Source organism: Coregonus clupeaformis, chromosome 16, assembly GCF_020615455.1.
Source record: "Coregonus clupeaformis isolate EN_2021a chromosome 16, ASM2061545v1, whole genome shotgun sequence".
NCBI classification, from domain to species: Eukaryota; Metazoa; Chordata; class Actinopteri; order Salmoniformes; family Salmonidae; genus Coregonus; species Coregonus clupeaformis.
Window position 1 is genome coordinate 38603736 of NC_059207.1, and position 18642 is coordinate 38622377.

The window sequence follows — 18642 nt, forward strand, 5'->3', positions numbered from 1 at the left end:
ATTAGGGGAGAGCATGAAGAGGGGAGAGCATATTGTCTGCAGAGCACTAACATAATGCAGATGGAATGAAGGCTAAATCAGCTAAAAGGCTATGAGAGACTACCCTCAATGTGGTCCCACTAGGAAAGGCTTTATCTGTCAAGGACTACAGCCTTTACGCGCAATGAAAAGCAGAACATGCTGGAATAGAGGTCCCCCTGTGGAAGGCAGCGCAATCAGGGTAAAGTCAGAGGTGGGATAGGATGGGCAAGATGTCTGTCAGAGCTGCATATCAAACCCATTGGCTGGTAGAGAGAGGGGGAAGTCGGAGCAGAATAGGGATAGCGCATCCCCATGAAAACTATAATGGTTGAGCTGTCATTTTGTTTTAAAAGGAATCTTTCTCCTCAGACACATCAGAAACAAAAACTTTCTGAAATGGCCTTTAGATAATCAAAAAAGCTTCACTTAAAAACTCACTGGACGTTCTAAGAACGAGCAAACTACACACATGAAAAACTACAAATAAGAATCACCATGAACATGTACTAATAACTTGCCAGAATATTGCACAAAACAAAAATAAATCAATGTAAAGGTGGGAGACCCATAGAGAGAAAAAACACCAAGAAAAAAGGTATGGTTTTACTGCTTGCTGATGGAATGTACAGCAGGTAAGAGTCTGAGTCACACACACCAGCGGCTGGTCCGAGACCCTGTTGAGCCTGTTCACATAGCTGGCCCTAAGGTCCCTTTGATAGGGCCTGTCCAGCTGGTGGAGCCTGCCCTCGCTCAGGGCTCCGTCCCTGGGGTAGCGTCTGGGGCTGTTCCCTGGCTCCCTCTCCCGCTCCCGGCCTGGCCCGTAGTGCACCTCCCTGTTCCTCAGGTCAGACACATGGCCCGTCTTAGGGCTGTCACAGTAGTCCTCATCCATGCTGCACTGCCGTGTCAATTGCCTCTTCCTGCCTGCAGCCAGGGCCCGTCGCTCTACCGGCCCCTCACAGTGGATGTAGTGGACAGGACCCCGCATGGGGCTGCCGTGGGGGTAACCCCGGTACCCCAAAGAGCCCTCCTCCTCGCTGCCACAGTCCAGGCCGCTGTCAGGGCTCTTGGTGGTCTGGCGGCTGGGCCGGTTCAGGCTGCGCTCCTCGAAAGTACAGCCATAGTTCGGAGAGGAGTGCTGGGGCTGCAGCAGGCGACAGTGGTTCTTGCTGGGGGAGAGGTGGTTGTGCTGGTGGGGGTCCTGTTGGTAGATATGGGGGCCCCTGCGGTGCATGCGGGGTGTACCAGGCCTGCCTTCGTCGTCAAAGCGCAGGCGCTGATGATGATGGCCCATCCCATCCACTCCGTCAGGCTCATCCTCGGCCACCTCAGGGATGCTGTGGAGGCGTTTACTACGCAGGGACTTCTGTCTCACCACCTCCCTCTGTAGGTCCCAGCAGTCCCTCTCCTCCCCTAGGTCCTGACGCCTGTAATATGCCTGTACGACCAGCCACGGTGCGGAGCGCAGGGTGGATTGGTTTGGCATTTCAATTAAGAATTTTGTTTAAAATTTAGTTTTTGAAGGTGTTAGAACAGGCAGGAAACAACACAGTGTGTGAATAAAAAATTAAATGGGAAAAAAGACAAAATAAGAACAGAATTAGTTATTTGTGGCAGAATGGCCAGATGTAAGGCATGCAGTGTCATTCCGTGAGGTGGGGGAAATGGCATGCTCTGAACGGGAATCTCTGGGACGAAAGCAAAGGGAGTGATAGACAGTCACACTGAGGATGGGTCTGGGGGAGGATTTAGCTAGCCAGGACAGATTACAAAAGGGTGCAAAAAATCTGCCAAGGGAGAAATCCTCACAGATAAATGAAACAGGTGACAAACACACAAAACATATAAGTGAATGAACTTATAAAGAAAATACTTAAAACACATTGCACCAAGCACAGCCTGGGCAAGTGAATAAGACCTACAGCATATACATTAACCAAGAGGAATAAGGCAGCAAACTGAGCAAAGCACTTGCATAAGCAAAATAAGACATTTAAAAAGTATCTCAGTCTGTTCTAACATTTTCAGACATGACCCAAGGGCTGTTCTTATGACAGATTTAGATTTTCCATCAATAATGACTATCGACTGAATCTCAGCTGTGTTGCTTCTGATATTTGACCATGATTGCATGCACTACTGCATAGTACACACCATTTCCAGAACATAGTAAAAAGATGCAAATACATACAGAACATGAATGAGACATACTTATTGGTGACATGATGAGGTACTATGGAAAACATAGGCAGATGCAGCAGATCAATACACCTAAAAAGACAGTTCTGTTGAGTACTGTACAGTATTCATACAGTGTGAGGAATCATTTCTGGCTGACTCTTACCAACTTGATAAGTTAAAAGTTTAACAAGTATTCTCACAGCATTGCATGACTGTAAACATGTTTCTTTGGAAGTGACCTGGGGACCTTTCATTTCAACACTCCCAATGAATACAGATTACAATTTAGCTTCTTGTTTATCATCAACACAGTAAATATAACCTATGTTTCACTACTACTAATAATTTCACTCAGGAGAACTTGTTACATAATGATTATTGGCCACACATCCACATGTGCCCCTTGAACATACTCAATGGAGACAGGTCCACACATCCACAAAGGTAACCATCATCAACATCAAGATAATAACTGAAACACAAAAGGTACAACATGACACGGACACAACCCAAAGTGAATTATTCCATTTAAGTAGCCTAAACTCACTTAAATGAGATTCCCATTGCATTCGATATGCCATGACCCTTCTAGCTGATGGTACAGTACATTTTAAAAGGTCAATGTTTGGTCATTGACATATTCATTTACAACACATTTTTAACAGAGTATTCATGAACAGTAGGCCTACTAATTATACAGTTTTTACAAAATATGTGCTCTTAAACTGTATATTAAAATGCAATGCATATTGAGACAAAACAACATTCCATGTTTCTATCAACACCAAGCTCATTTTAAACATGATTGAGTAAGACAACACATAGTGTGTTCACCTCTCTTTATCCAGTCCATGCTGGGTGTGTATAGTACAGCCATTCAGATGGGTTAGTTAAGACCTGGATGATGAAGCTGATATGCAGTGTGCTGTTCAGCTCAGAACAGGATGGAGCATTCAGCAGGCAAAGCCACAGTGGGCCTGCATGTAGAGCCAGACAGTGAGAGAGGGCAGCCGGGGCCACAGTAGATAGGATGGCCCTCCCTCCCTCCCTCTCACCCCAACCCCACTCCCTACTCGCCTCCCAACCTCCCATGGACCACCACTAGATGGGGTGTATATATGTGTGCTGTACCTTGAGAGTGTTGTGAGAGTTGATGCTGCGTCGACGGCCCTCCTCCAGCTGCATCTCAGAGTACAGGTCCTCCTCGTCCTCCTCCATGATGTCAGACAGGTCTGAGCCGCGGCTGCTCTCCGTCTGGTACTCCTCACTGTGGCTGTGGCTGTGGTGGTGCTGGGAGACAGGGGAGAGGACAAGCATTAACATGGAGCCACAGGTTACAGTATCACCTTAGAACAACAAGCCTGTGTCTGACTGGCTGAACATGGAGACAGGGGGGGAAGCTTTAAACAGGTCAACATTCACAAGGCTGCAGGGCCAGACGGATTACCAGGACGTGTACTCAGAGCATGTGCTGACCAATTGGCAAGTGTCTTCACTGACATTTTCAACCTGTCCCTGACCGAGTCTGTAATACCTACATGTTTCAAGCAGACCTCCATAGTCCCTGTACCCAAGAACACCAAGGTAACCTGCATAAATTACTACCGACCCGTAGCACTTACGTCTGTAGTCATGAAGTGCTTTGAAAGGCTGGTCATGGCTCACATCAACACCATCATCCCAGAAACCCTAGACCCACTCCAATTCACATTCCGCCCTAACAGATCCACAGATGACGCAATCTCTATTGCACTCCACACTGCCCTTTCCCACCTGGACAAAATAACACCTACAGGAGGATGCTGTTCATTGACTATAGCTCAGCGTTTAACACCAAAGCTCATCACTAAGCTAAGGACCCTGGGACTAAACACCTCCCTCTGCAACTGGATCCTGGACTTCCTGACGGGCCACCCCCAGGTGGTAAGGGTAGGCTACAACACTTCTGCCACGTTGATCCTCAACACGGAGGCCCCTCAGGGGTGCTTGCTTAGTCCCCTCCTGTACTCCCTGTTTACCCACGACTGTGTGGCCAAGCACGACTCCAACACCATCATTAAGTTTGCTGACGACACAACAGTGGTAGGCCTGATCACTGACAACGATGAGACAGCCTATAGGGAGGAGGTCAGAGACCTGGCAGCAGGGGCGGTGTGTTCATTAGGGCGATATGGGCGACGCACTGCCAAACGGGAAAAGGAAGGGATTTTTTTTCTAATCAATTATATCACGGCAACAGTAGTTATCAGTGTTCTAATCTAGACGTCTGATCTGCCACTAAATGTCCAATCAGGCTAAAGTCGTGCTTCAAATGGCCCCGCCCCTTTTTGGGGCGATTTCAGTCAGGTTGAAAATCGCCCAGGAGTCTCTCATAGACTATCATGTAAAATATTTTTTTTTTCAAATATCAGAGCTTTCAATACAATCTCTATGGGTTCCGGGAGGGCTTGCACTTATGCGCTTTCGTCATACGTAACATAAGTAACCATGAACATAACTAAGAAAAGAGCGGGTAGCAGCGTCAATCAATTCACGTACAACTGTCAAGATGGCTAGCTTTGCGAGGCAAAGATGAAACTGAGGGCTCCACCAACCCTGGTATTTTTCTTGGACTTGTCAACTTTGTGGCACAATTAGATGAGGTGTTTGATGACCATCTTAAAAATGCTAAAGTTTTCAAGGGAACATCAAAGACCATTCAAAACGAGCTACTGGAGTGTATGCTAGCGGTCATGAGAGAACATATTGTGGAGGAGGTGAAGTCGGCGAACTTCGTAGCTATCCAAGCTGACGAGACCACGGACGTTTCTACACAGACACAGCTGGTGCTTGTGCTGAGGTACATAGATAGCAACCACAAAGTGCAGGAGCGCTTTTTTGAGTTCCTTCCCATCTCGGAATCAACCTTAGTCTCAATCGCCAGTGTGCTTTTGGAGAGACTGAACGGTCTTTTTGCCGACGACGAGAAAGTCAAACTCATTGCGCAAGCTTACGATGGAGACAGTGTGATGAGGGGAGAGAAGGCTGGTGTGCAGCAAAAGTTGCGTGAGCATTTCAAGAATGCCCATTACGTGCATTGCTATGCGCATCAGCTGAATTTGATCATGCAGCAAGCTAGAACAGTTTCAGTACAAGTAATGTAGCCTCTCTCTCTCTTTGTCCCTCCCTGTCTGTCTCTTTAACACACACACGCCCAAATCAGTTCACAGTTGATGTTGTTTAAAATAGTTATTTTTCATTTTTTTTAAAGTAAAAAAATCAAAAAATTCTGTTCATGTTCATTTTTACAAATCTATACAATTGGCCAGAATATGGTTGTTCATATTTACAAATCTATACAATTGGCCAGAATATGGTTGTTCATTTTTACAAAGCCATACAGATAGCTGTGTTTACCTTTTCTAGAAATTATTTTCTAATTCTGTTTTCAGGCAAAATGTCTATCACTGTTCATTTTCACAAATCTATACAAGAGGGCAGAATATGGAAGTCTATAAAAATGTCTTATTACCAATAACTTGCATCAATGTTTTCAGTAGCCTCTATCAAAAGCTCCTGCTTGCTTGTTGTGAATTATGCTCAGGTGCACATATTTCCAATTCAACCATGAGGCCTTTTTGAAGCAAGTAATGTGTATATCAGTATTGACTTATATGCTGCCCCTGTCTTCATGTTGTTGCTGGACATATCTTTTTTAAAATGTGTGTAGGTCACCTAAATCATCAGAAAAATTGCCCCCCCTGAGAATTTTTTCAGGAGCCGCCACTGCCTGGCAGTGTGGTGCCAGGACAACAAACTCTCCCTCAACATGATCAAGACAAAGGAGATGATCGTGGACTACAGGAATGGGAGGGCCGAGCACACCCCCATTCTCATCGACGGGGCTGTAGTGGAGCAGGTAGAGAGCTTCAAGTTCCTTGGTGTCCACATCACCAACAAACTATCATGGTCCAAACACACCAAGACAGTCGTGAAGAGGGCACGACAACGTCTATTCCCCCTCAGGAGACTGAAAAGATTTGGCATGGATCCTCAGATACTCAAAATGTTCTACAGCTGCACCATTGAGAGCATCCTGACTGGTTGCATCACCACCTGGTATGGCAACTGCTCTGCCTCCAACCGCAAGGCACTACAGAGGATAGTGCGTACGGCCCAGTACATCACTGGGGCCAAGCTTCCTGCCATCCAGGACCTCTATACCAGGCGGTCATATGAAGGCCCTAAAAATTGCCAAAGACTCCAGCCACCCTAGTCATATACTGTTCTCTCTGGTACTGCACGGCAAGCGGTACCGGTGCGCCAAGTCTAGGTCCAAAAGGCTTCTTAACAGCTTCTACCCCCAAGCCATAAGACTGCTGAACAGCTAATCAAATGGCTACACGGACTATTTGCATTGACCCACCCTTTTTTTACGCTGCTGCTACTCGCTGTTTATTATCAATGCATAGTCACTTTACCACTACCTACATGTACATATTACCTCAATTACCTCGACTAACCTGTAACCCTGCATATTGACTCAGTACCAGTACCCCCTGTATATAGCCTCGTTATTGTTATTTTTTTTTTTTTTTTTTTTTTTTTTTACTTTAGTTTATTTAGTAAATATTTTCTTAACTCTTATTTTTCTTAAAACTGCATTGTTGGTTAAGGGCTTGTAAGTAGGCATTTCACGGTAAGGTCTACACCTGTTGTATTCGGCACATGTGACAAATAACATTTGATTTGATTTAACATGGAGTTACAGGTTACAATCATATCTTATTTTAACACTTATAAGGCCTTTATTCATTTGTCTTTGTCACACATAGAGTAGAGTAGAATAGAATAGAATAGAATGGAATATAAAATACATTCATTTTTCTTCATTTTTCCCAGAGCGATGATGGGGACGCAAACAAACTGTGTTATTCTGTAATGAAGATGTGACAGGGTTGTTGTTTTGTATTACCCGTACATGTCTCCCCAGTTCAGAGCCTCTGAGGAACTCGTCCACAGAGGCCCCTCTCCTCCTGGTGTGGGGAGAGTCATAACCATCCTCCTCCTCATCAGAGTTCACGCTCCGCTCACTGAAGATATTCCTCTTCTCCATCTGACACAGGAAAACACAGACAAGCAAACCCCATGCATGTATATAGCTGCAAATGCATCACACTATCACAATGATACAGTTGAAGTCGGAAGTTTACATACACCTTAGCCAAATACATTTAAACTCAGTTTTTCACAATTCCTGACATTTAATCCTAGTAAAAATTCCCTGTCTTAGGTTAGTTAGGATCACCACTTTATTTTAAGAATGTGAAATGTCAGAATAATAGTAGAGAGAATTATTTATTTCAGCTTTTATTTCTTTCATCACATTCCCAGTGGGTCAGAAGTTTACATACACTCAATTAGTATTTGGTAGCATTGCCTTTAAATTGTTTAACTTGGGTCAAACGTTTCTGGTAGCCTTCCACAATCTTCCCACAATAAGTTGGGTGAATTTTGTCCCATTCCTCCTGACAGAGCTGGTGTAACTGAGTCAGGTTTGTAAGCCTCCTTGCTCGCACACACTTTTTCAGTTCTGCCCACAAATGTTCTATAGGATTGAGGTCAGGGCTTTGTGATGGCCACTCCAATACCTTGACTTTGTTGTCCTTAAGCCATTTTGCCACAACTTTGGAAGTATGCTTGTGGTCATTGTCCATTTGGAAGACCCATTTGCGACCAAGCTTTAACTTCCTGACTGATGTCTTGAGATGTTGCTTCAATATATCCACATAATTTTCCTTCCTCATAATGCCATCTATTTTGTGAAGTGCACCAGTCCCTCCTGCAGCAAAGCACCCCCACAGCATGATGCTGCCACCCCGTGCTTCACGGTTGGGATGGTGTTCTTTGGCTTGCAAGCATCCCCCCTTTTCCTCCAAACATAACAATGGTCATTATGGCCAAACAGTTCTATTTTTGTTTCATCAGACCAGAGAACATTTCTCCAAAAGGTACAATCTTTGTCCCCATGTGCAGTTGCAAACCGTAGTCTGGCTTTTTTATGGCAGTTTTGGAGCCGTGGCTTCATCCTTGCTAAGCGGCCTTTCAGGTTATGTCGATATAGGACATGTTTTACTGTGGATATAAATACTTTTGGACCTGTTTCCTCCAGCATCTTCACAAGGTCCTTTGCTGTTGTTCTGGGATTGACTTGCACATTACGCACCAAAGTACGATCATCTCTAGGAGACAGAACGCGTCTCCTTCCTGAGCGGTATGACAGCTGTGTGGTCCCATGGTGTTTATACTTGCGTACTATTGTTTGTACAGATGAACATGGTACATTCAGCCGTTTTGAAATTGCTGTCAAGGATGAACCAGACTTGTGGAGGTCTACAATTTTTTTTCTGAGGTCTTCGCTGATTTCTTTTGATTTTCCCATGATGTCAAGCAAAGAGGCACTGAGTTTGAAGGTAGGCCTTGAAATACATCCACAGGTACACCTCCAATTGACTCAAATGATGTCAATTAGCCTATCAGAAGCTTCTAAAGCCATGACATCATTTTCTGGAATTTTCCAAGCTGTTTAAAGGCACAGTCAACTTAGTGAATGTAAAATTCTGACCCACTGGAATTGTGATACAGTGAATTATAAGTGAAATAATCTGTCTGTAAACAATTGTTGGAAAAATTACTTGTGTCATGCACAAAGTAGATATCCTAACCGACTTGCCAAAACTATAGTTTGTTAACAAGACATTTGTGGAGTGGTTGAAAAACGAGTTTTAATGACTCCAACCTAAGTGTATGTAAACTTCCGACTTCAACTGTATGTAAACTTCCGACTTCAACTGTACATGATATTAGTTCTCTATAGTGTTGACTCAATAGTACCCTGAGAGTCTATGAGGCACTTGGTACACAAATCAAGCTCTGTTTGCGCTGTGCTGTGTGTAATCATGTCTTAGGTAAATCTGAAGTGGCTGCTTACCCGGTTGCTCTCAGCGAACACTCTCTGTGCAGCTTCCCTGGCCATGGCCTTGGCGATGGTGTTGGGGATGGGGGCTCCCTGAGGCTGGGGTAGGATCCTCTGTGGAGAGGGTGAACGGCGCCCCTGGAAGTGGGGCGGCTCCAGAGTGTGTCCACGCATGGTAGGAGGGAGGGGCGATGGGGATCGCTCCCAGGGCGGGCCAGGCCGCAGGCCCGCCTCATACTCTTTGGTTTCTGACTCTCTGGCACTTACTAAATTGGGCTTAGACATGGGGTAGAGCTGGTGTTGGGGCTGGGGGTGAGGGGGTGGGTGGCGCAGAGGCTGACCATGAGGCAGGGTGTGGGGCTGGGATTGAGGCAGAGGGTGGACCTGAGGTTGGGGGTGGGACGGGGGGTAGGTCTGGGGGTAGGGCGGGTGTGTTTGTGTGTGTGGCTGATGGTGCTGGGGTTGAGGCATAGGATGGAGATGTGCAGGGGAGTGGTGGTGGGGTGAGTGATGGGGAGGCCCCAGGATATTGTGCGGTATTGTGGCCACGGGGGAGTCCTGAGACTCTCCTTGTGCTGATAACGTCCTGACAATGACCTCCCTGGCCTCCAGACACTGGATCCTATTCAGCTCCACTGTCACATAGTCTGCTGTTGGGTACATCACCTCCGCTATCTGGACACACACAGGTACAGGGACAACACACTTCAATTCACATGTCTTAAGTAACAAACACAATATATTATTTCTGAATTTCAGGCAAAATGGGGCCTGGTAAACCTGTTTTCAAACAACTGCATTACATAAGCCCTACAGAAACCATGGACTGAACATCACTGTTACCTCACCACTCTCCAGCAGACGGCGGTAGAGTGTTACACACAAATCACAGCATTGAGGGTTGGCTTTACACCACTCACTCCCTTTCACAGCATTAAACATGAGGTTCTGCATAATACATCATTCTAATGCACCTTTTGTCCCTTTGTGCACACGGCATAGCCAATCACGTTGGCTCCGTTGGAGGTTCCAGTGGGGGTGAGAATGGGGGGTTTCCATCGCACCTGCAGCACCCCAGGGTTCTGGCCCAACTGGACCTTCACCTCCTGGGGAGGAAAGGGAGGACCTACAAAGGACAGCAGACAAACAGGAGAGTAAGGATATAAACACAATACACTATCAGCTGAACAGTCCGTATGTTCCTTCAAAGGAAAATAATGTCTTGACCTGATTCCATACAATGCCAGAGAGGCACTCAGATAGTTAATGTTGCATTAGATATTTTATGCAATCAAAAATGTCTGTAATGAGGCAATAAGGAAACAGTATAATGTGTATTGTACGTGTGTATGTCAGTGGAGGCTCCTCAGAGGAGGAAGGGGAGGACCATCCTCAGTGAATTTCATAAAAATAAAAATAGTGAAATATTAAAAAGTTATCCTTTTTAGATAAAACTATACTAAATACAGTGCATTTCGAAAGTATTCCAACCCCTTGACTTTTTCCACATTTTCCCTCATCAATCTATACACAATACCCCATAATGACAAAGCGAAAACAGGTTTTTAGAAATGTTTGCAAATGTATAAAAAATAAAAATCGTATTTACATAAGTATTCAGACCCTTTGCTATGAGACTCGAAATTGAGCTCAGGTGCATCCTGTTTCCATTGATCATCCTTGAGATGTTTCTACAACTTGATTGGAGTCCACCTGTGGTAAATTCAATTGATTGGACATGATTTGGAAAGGCACACACCTGTCTCTATAAGGTCTCCCAGTTGACAGTGCATGTCAGAGCAAAAACCAAGCCATGAGGTCGAAGGAATTGTCCGTAGAGCTCCGAAACAGGATTGTGTCAAGGCACAGATCTGGGGAAGGGTACCCAAACATTTCTGCAGCATTGAAGGTCCCCAAGAACACAGTGGCCTCCATCATTCTGAAATGGAAGAAGTTTGAAACCACCAAGACTCTTCCTAGTGCTGGCCGCCCAGCCAAAATGAGCACCTGCTCCAGAGCGCTCAGGACTTCAGACTGGGGCGAAGGTTCACCATCCAACAGGACAACGACCCTATGCACACAGCCAAAACAACGCAGGAGTGGATTTGGGACAAGTCTCTGAATGTTCTTGAGTGGCCCAGCCAGAGCCCGGACTTGAACCCGATTGAACATCTCTGGAGAGACCTGGAAATAGCAGTGCAGCGACGCTCCCCATCCAACCTGACAGAGCTTGAGAGGATCTGCAGAGAAGAATGGGAGAAACTCCCCAAATACAGGTGTGACAAGCTTGTAGCGTCATACCCAAGAAAACTCGAGGCTGTAATCGCTGCCAAAGGTGCTTCAACAAAGTACTGAGTAAAGGGTCTGAATACTTATTGTGATGAGGTGATTTTGAAGGAGTAAGGTGCAGAAGGATTTATTCTGAACCACAGAGTTACGCAGTAATGCGTAAAAACACTCCAGTTTGTAAAACAGCCGCACTGGAAAATACAAGGCACACAGGGAATATTCCCGGTAGATACAAAATACATGGAGCTCCACCGAGCTTCTCTCTCCTCCACAATAAACAATCACACACAAAGACAAGGGGGCAGAGGGAACACTTATACAGGTACTGATGAGGGGATATGAACCAGGTGTGTGTAATAAACAAGACAAAACAAATGGAATGATGAGATGAGGAGCGGCAGTGGCTAGAAGGCCGGTGACGACGAACGCCGAAGCCTGCCAGAACAAGGAGAGGAGGCAGCTTCGGAAGAAGTTGTGACACTTATGTAAATGTCATATTTCAGTTTTGTATTTTTAATAAATTTGCAAACATTTCTAAAACCTGTTTTTGCGTTGTCATTATGGGGTATTGTGTGTAAATTGATGAGGGAAAAAAACTATTTAATCAATTTTAGAATAAGGCTGTAACGTAACTAAATGTGGGAAAATTCAAGGGGTCTGAATATTCTCAGAATTAACTGTATATTCATGTCACCAAATAATTTATTAAAACACACTGTTTTGCAATGAAGGTCTACTGTAGCCTCAACAGCACTCTGTAGGGTAGCACCATGTTGTAGACGGAGGACAGCTAGTCTCCATCCTCCTCTGGGTACATTGACTTCAATACAAAACCTAGGAGGCTCGTGGTTCTCACCCCCTTCCATAGGCTTACACAGTAATTATGACAACTTCCGGAGGACGTCCTCCAACCTATCATAGCTCTTGTAGCATGAACTGACATGTTGTCCACCCAATCAAAGGATCAGAGAATGAATCTAGTACTGAAAGCATAAGCTACAGCTAGTTAGCACTGCAGAGCATAACATGTGGTGAGTAGTTTACTCAAAGAGAGAGAAAGACAATAGTTGAACAGTTTTGAACAAATTCATTTCTTCAAAAATGAAGGAGAAGCAAGCGAGAGAGAGAGAGATAGGTATATTTCATTGCATTTCCTTTTCACTTTCACTTACTTAGCTAGCAAATGTAGCGAGCTAGTTTAGCCTACTCAAACACCTGGCTCAAACAGAGAGGGATGCTGTGTTAGCTAGCTGGCTATGGCTATCCAACACTGGAACTGTTCTAAGTCAAGGTAAGCTTTTGGTTTAATAAATGTATTGCCACCGGGCCCGCCGGTGTAACTGCTAAACTGTTTGCTGACTGTACCCTGTACAATATGATTGTAGCGGGTTTACTAACGCGTTAGTTCTAGTAGGTATATTGACTATGACTTTAGCTAATAGGGTCACAATGATGTAGGCTGTGTGTAGCGTTTAGCGGTTATGATATGAAGGTTTGGCTTGGAAAGGTTTTTTCGCCTGGCCTGACAGCTGATGTGTTGTACACTAAAGTCCACAAGCGAAGGGAAAAGGTGAGAGGAGGAGAGCGCGTAGATGCAAGAAGGAATTATACAATGATCAAAGGGATCATGCTGTTTGTAAACTCAGCAAAAAAAGAAACGTCCTCTCACTGTCAACTGCGTTTATTTTCAGCAAACTTAACATGTATAAATATTTATATAAACATAACAAGATTCAACAACTGAGACATAAACTGAACAAGTTCCACAGACATGTGACTAACAGAAATTGAATAACGTGTCCCTGAACAAAGGGGGGGTCAAAATCAAAAGTAACAGTCAGTATCTGGTGTGGCCACCAGCTGCATTAAGTACTGCAGTGCATCTCCTCCTCATTGACTGCACCAGATTTGCCAGTTCTTGCTGTGAGATGTTACCCCACTCTTCCACCAAGGCACCTGCAAGTTCCCTGACATTTCTGGGGGGAATGGCCCTAGCCCTCACCCTCCGATCCAACAGGTCCCAGACCTCAATGGGATTGAGATCCGGGCTCTTCACTGGCCATGGCAGAACACTGACATTCCTGTCTTGCAGGAAATCACGCACAGAACGAGCAGTATGGCTGCTGGCATTGTCATGCTGGAGGGTCATGTCAGGATGAGCCTGCAGGAAAGGTACCACATGAGGGAGGAGGATGTCTTCCCTGTAACGCACAGCGTTGAGATTGCCTGCAATGACAACAAGCTCAGTCCGATGATGCTGTGACACACCGCCCCAGACCATGACGGACCCTCCACCTCCAAATCGATCCCGCTCCAGAGTACAGGCCTCGGTGTAACGCTCATTACTTCGACGATAAACGCGAATCCGACCATCACCCCTGGTGAGACAAAACCGCGACTCATCAGTGAAGAGCACTTTTTGCCAGTCCTGTCTGGTCCAGTGACGGTGGGTTTGTGCCAATAGGCGACGTTGTTGCCGGTGATGTCTGGTGAGGACCTGCCTTACAACAGGCCTACAAGCACTCAGTCCAGCCTCTCTCAGCCTATTGCGGACAGTCTGAGCACTGATGGAGGGATTGTGTGTTCCTGGTGTAACTCGGGCAGTTGTTGTTGCCATCCTGTACCTGTCCCGCAGGTGTGATGTTCGGATGTACCAATCCTGTGCAGGTGTTGTTACACATGGTCTGCCACTGCGAGGACGATCAGCTGTACATCCTGTCTCCCTGTAGCGCTGTCTTAGGTGTCTCACAGTACGGACATTGCAATTTATTGCCCTGGCCACATCTGCAGTCCTCATGCCTCCTTGCAGCATGCCTAAGGCACATTCACACAGATGAGCAGGGACCCTGGGCATCTTTCTTTTGGTGTTTTTCAGAGTCAGTAGAAAGGCCTCTTTAGTGTCCTAAGTTTTCATAACTGTGACCTTAATTGCCTACCGTCTGTAAGCTGTTAGTGTCTTAACGACCGTTCCACAGGTGCATGTTCATTAATTGTTTATGGTTCATTGAACAAGCATGGGAAACAGTGTTTAAACCCTTTACAATGAAGATCTGTGAAGTTATTTGGATTGTATGAATTATCTTTGAAAGACAGGGTCCTGAAAAAGGGACGTTTCTTTTTTTGCTGAGTTTATGTGGCTGCTATGAAAGTTAACTCTGTTTGCGTGGGATCAGGGATGTATTCATTCCGCCGACTCTGTTGAAAAACATTTCTTAAATGGAAGCAAATGGAACGAAACGGGGATAAACATACCTGAATTTGTCCAATATAAAATCTTGTTTGCAACTGTTGGACTAACGATTACACCCTAGATCAGCTAGATGCAGGCAAACGTGTGCAAGGCAGTATTGAATGTGTCAATGTCTATCACCTTAATTACTCAAATTTCTCTTCACCTGTGCACCTACGTTGTAAACTTTAATTCATAGGCTAGGTTGTAGCAACCTCATGATGGATAAGTACTACACATGATCGAGGGATATGTATGTATGCATGTATGTATGTGTGTGTGTGTGTTTCACAGGAGGTTGATGGCACCTTAATTGGGGAGGACGGGCTTGTACAGTATGTACAGTATGTATGTATGTATGTGTGCATTTGCATGTACCATAGCCCGTGATGTATACGTTTGTGTCCACTACAGCATGTCTACATATGTATGTCTATGGGTGTAACATTATCATGCTGTCAGGATTTCTGTCCAAATATTCCTCAGAGCAGACAGACACAGTCAGGTTGGTTTTTGCAGTCCCTCTACCTCCGCTCTGCTGCGTGCTAATCAACAGGACCCATCTGTGCTGAGCTGCCAGAGCCCCGCAGAGAGACACACACACACACACAGTCAGACACACAAACACACACACACAGTCATACAGAGGCAGCAGATGCAGTCAGAGCAGAGTAGAGAGCAGAGTAGAGCAGTGAAGAGCAAAGCAGTGAAGAGCAGAGCAGTGAAGAGCAGAGCAGAGAAGATCAGAGCAGAGCAGTGAAGAGCAGAGCAGAGCATAGCAGTGAAGAGCAGAGCAGAGCAGTGAAGAGCAGAGCAGAAGGCACCCAGAGCAGAGCAGTCTGAGAATGTGCATCAATACAGTGGGGGAAAAAAGTATTTAGTCAGCCACCAATTGTGCAAGTTCTCCCACTTAAAAAGATGAGAGAGGCCTGTAATTTTCATCATAGGTACACGTCAACTATGACAGACAAAATGAGAAAAAAAAATCCAGAAAATCACATTGTAGGATTTTTAATGAATTTATTTGCAAATGATGGTGGAAAATAAGTATTTGGTCAATAACAAAAGTTTCTCAATACTTTGTTATATACCCTTTGTTGGCAATGACACAGGTCAAACGTTTTCTGTAAGTCTTCACAAGGTTTTCACACACTGTTGCTGGTATTTTGGCCCATTCCTCCATGCAGATCTCCTCTAGAACAGTGATGTTTTGGGGCTGTCGCTGGGCAACACGGACTTTCAACTCCCTCCAAAGATTTTCTATGGGGTTGAGATCTGGAGACTGGCTAGGCCACTCCAGGACCTTGAAATGCTTCTTACGAAGCCACTCCTTCGTTGCCCGGGCGGTGTGTTTGGGATCATTGTCATGCTGAAAGACCCAGCCACGTTTTATCTTCAATGCCCTTGCTGATGGAAGGAGGTTTTCACTCAAAATCTCACGATACATGGCCCCATTCATTCTTTCTTTTACACGGATCAGTCGTCCTGGTCCCTTTGCAGAAAAACAGCCCCAAAGCATGATGTTTCCACCCCCATGCTTCACAGTAGGTATGGTGTTCTTTGGATGCAACTCAGCATTCTTTGTCCTCCAAACACGACGAGTTGAGTTTTTACCAAAAAGTTCTATTTTGGTTTCATCTGACCATATGACATTCTCCCAATCCTCTTCTGGATCATCCAAATCCACTTCAGATGGGCCTGGCGGCGTAGTGTGTTACTGATGGTAGGCTTTGTTACTTTGGTCCCAGCTCTCTGCAGGTCATTCACTAGGTCCCCCCGTGTGGTTCTGGGATTTTTGCTCACCGTTCTTGTGGTCATTTTGACCCCACGGGGTGAGATCTTGCGTGGAGCCCCAGATCGAGGGAGATTATCAGTGGTCTTGTATGTCTTCCATTTCCTAATAATTGCTCCCACAGTTGATTTCTTCAAACCAAGCTGCTTACCTATTGCAGATTCAGTCTTCCCAGCCTGGTGTAGGTCTACAATTTTGTTTCTGGTGTCCTTTGACAGCTCTTTGGTCTTGGCCATAGTGGAGTTTGGAGTGTGACTGTTGTGGACAGGTGTCTTTTATACTGATAACAAGTTCAAACAGGTGCCATTAATACAGGTAACGAGTGGAGGACAGAGGAGCCTCTTAAAGAAGAAGTTACAGGTCTGTGAGAGCCAGAAATGTTGCTTGTTTGTAGGTGACCAAATACTTTTTTTCCACCATAATTTGCAAATAAATTCATTAAAAATCCTACAATGTGATTTTCTGGATTTTTTTTCCTCAATTTGTCTGTCATAGTTGACATGTACCTATGATGAAAATTACAGGCCTCTCTCATCTTTTTAAGTGGGAGAACTTGCACAATTGGTGGCTGACTAAATACTTTTTTCCCCCACTGTACATCTTAATCACGTTTCTCCACTAGATGAGTGTCAGCAGAGATATAACTACCCCTTTCTGAAGAGGAGGACTCAGCAGTAGACATTCTGAGCATTCAGCTGTTTTAGTCATTCAACTATGAATATTATAAAGCATGTGTGTCAGTGAGAGCTCAAATGTGCATTTAAATCATCTCAGTGAAACTCTTCCACATATGTACATTCATGCAGAGAAGAATAAGTAAGAGACAAATCTCATTTGTCTATCAATAACCCTTGAATAAACCCTTGTATGACGTTTAGATTGCAGGATACATCCAGTTATTTCTAACCATCTCTGTTCTCCACATGAGCAGTGGTCCTGGTTGGAGCACAATACGTGGCCTGCATTATAGTCAAATACAACAGCGTAACTAAAGTCCACTTGACAAATCAATTGACAGCACATTACACTTTAGAAGAGAACAATGCCATGTATACCACCAGCCAGGGGTGTCAAACAAAACTCAATATACTTCAAAATGACTAAAACCTAATCAAAACTGTGTAGACATGTTTTTTGACTGTGTCAAGTTCGCTAATAATCACTGAAATGAAAGCTAGACAGTCAGGGAGCTTTGAAGATTCCAAAAACGATGGATAGAGGACTATTTTTAGCTAATTTTGATGGCAAGGAAATTTAACACATTTTCAGTGCGGCCCTCTGGACCTTGTTGAAGACGGAATGCAGCCCCCGGAGCAAAATTTGCTAAAAACAGGCTGCTCCATGTGTTCAACAACAGACGTGTGATGAGCTCACACCCAGTCACACTGTGGACAACAGACATTATTACCTCAGTGATTCTACCATGTTCCAAGCTCCAGTATAATATTGTAAATGACAGAACATAAAGACTAGGGAGGGACGGTGGCATCAAAGACATCAATGGAGAGAGGACTGGAATAGCTCATGACGCGGTGGAGGGCACAAAGTGGGTAATGTAATTGGTGACTTCATCCACAGGAACAAGATCAATTTCCAGTAATTGAAAGTCTCTCAAATGCTGTCTTTATCTTATCAAGTGCCACCATCGCATTGTGAGGTTAAGGCCTACTGTGTTCCCAGTAATAAGCCCCCTCCCTGTTGCTGCTGCCTACACACATAAAGCTCCCAGTACAGCTGTCCTTCCTGTCCTGTTCTGTCCTGTCCCCTCCCTCTCACCTCTTCCTGACCTCTGCTCTTCCATTATACTCGAGCAGTCACTCACACACAGCAGGGCTAGTCAGTACATTCAGGTCAGCTCAATTCAGTTGGAGTTTGCAAGCTTTTTCTTAAGTTTATCATTATTTTAGACACAAATGTATTTTCTTTTTTTATTAGGACTGATTACTAATGTCCAGACAACAGAGGGAAATCATTGGTAGTGTTCTTGAAAAGTGATTTTCTCCTAGTGAAAGCCTAGCAGCCAGTGGGGTTTATGGGAGCTGGCAGACAGAGTCAGCTGTATGTACAGTAATGACTGTGCCGTCTCTTCTCTCTCTCTTCTTCCTGGCGTGTAGAGCAGTATGGGGTCTCAGGGGAGACCAGTCCCACAGAGCTACAGAACATACACTATTTACA

General features: G+C 44.9%; 1 protein-coding gene across 1 annotated transcript in view; it reads right to left on the bottom strand.

Moving 5' to 3' along the window:
- Window positions 1–18642, bottom strand: part of LOC121584778 (RIMS-binding protein 2-like) — a 133845-nt gene that overhangs the window by 11723 nt on the left and 103480 nt on the right. Inside the window, exons 13-16 of the mRNA XM_041900889.2 lie at window positions 10132–10283; window positions 9173–9832; window positions 7157–7297; window positions 3334–3492 (exon numbers count right to left, since the gene is read on the bottom strand). Of these exons, the coding sequence (XP_041756823.2) occupies window positions 3334–3492; window positions 7157–7297; window positions 9173–9832; window positions 10132–10283 (1112 nt within the window). The remainder of the gene's footprint in view (window positions 1–3333; window positions 3493–7156; window positions 7298–9172; window positions 9833–10131; window positions 10284–18642) is intronic.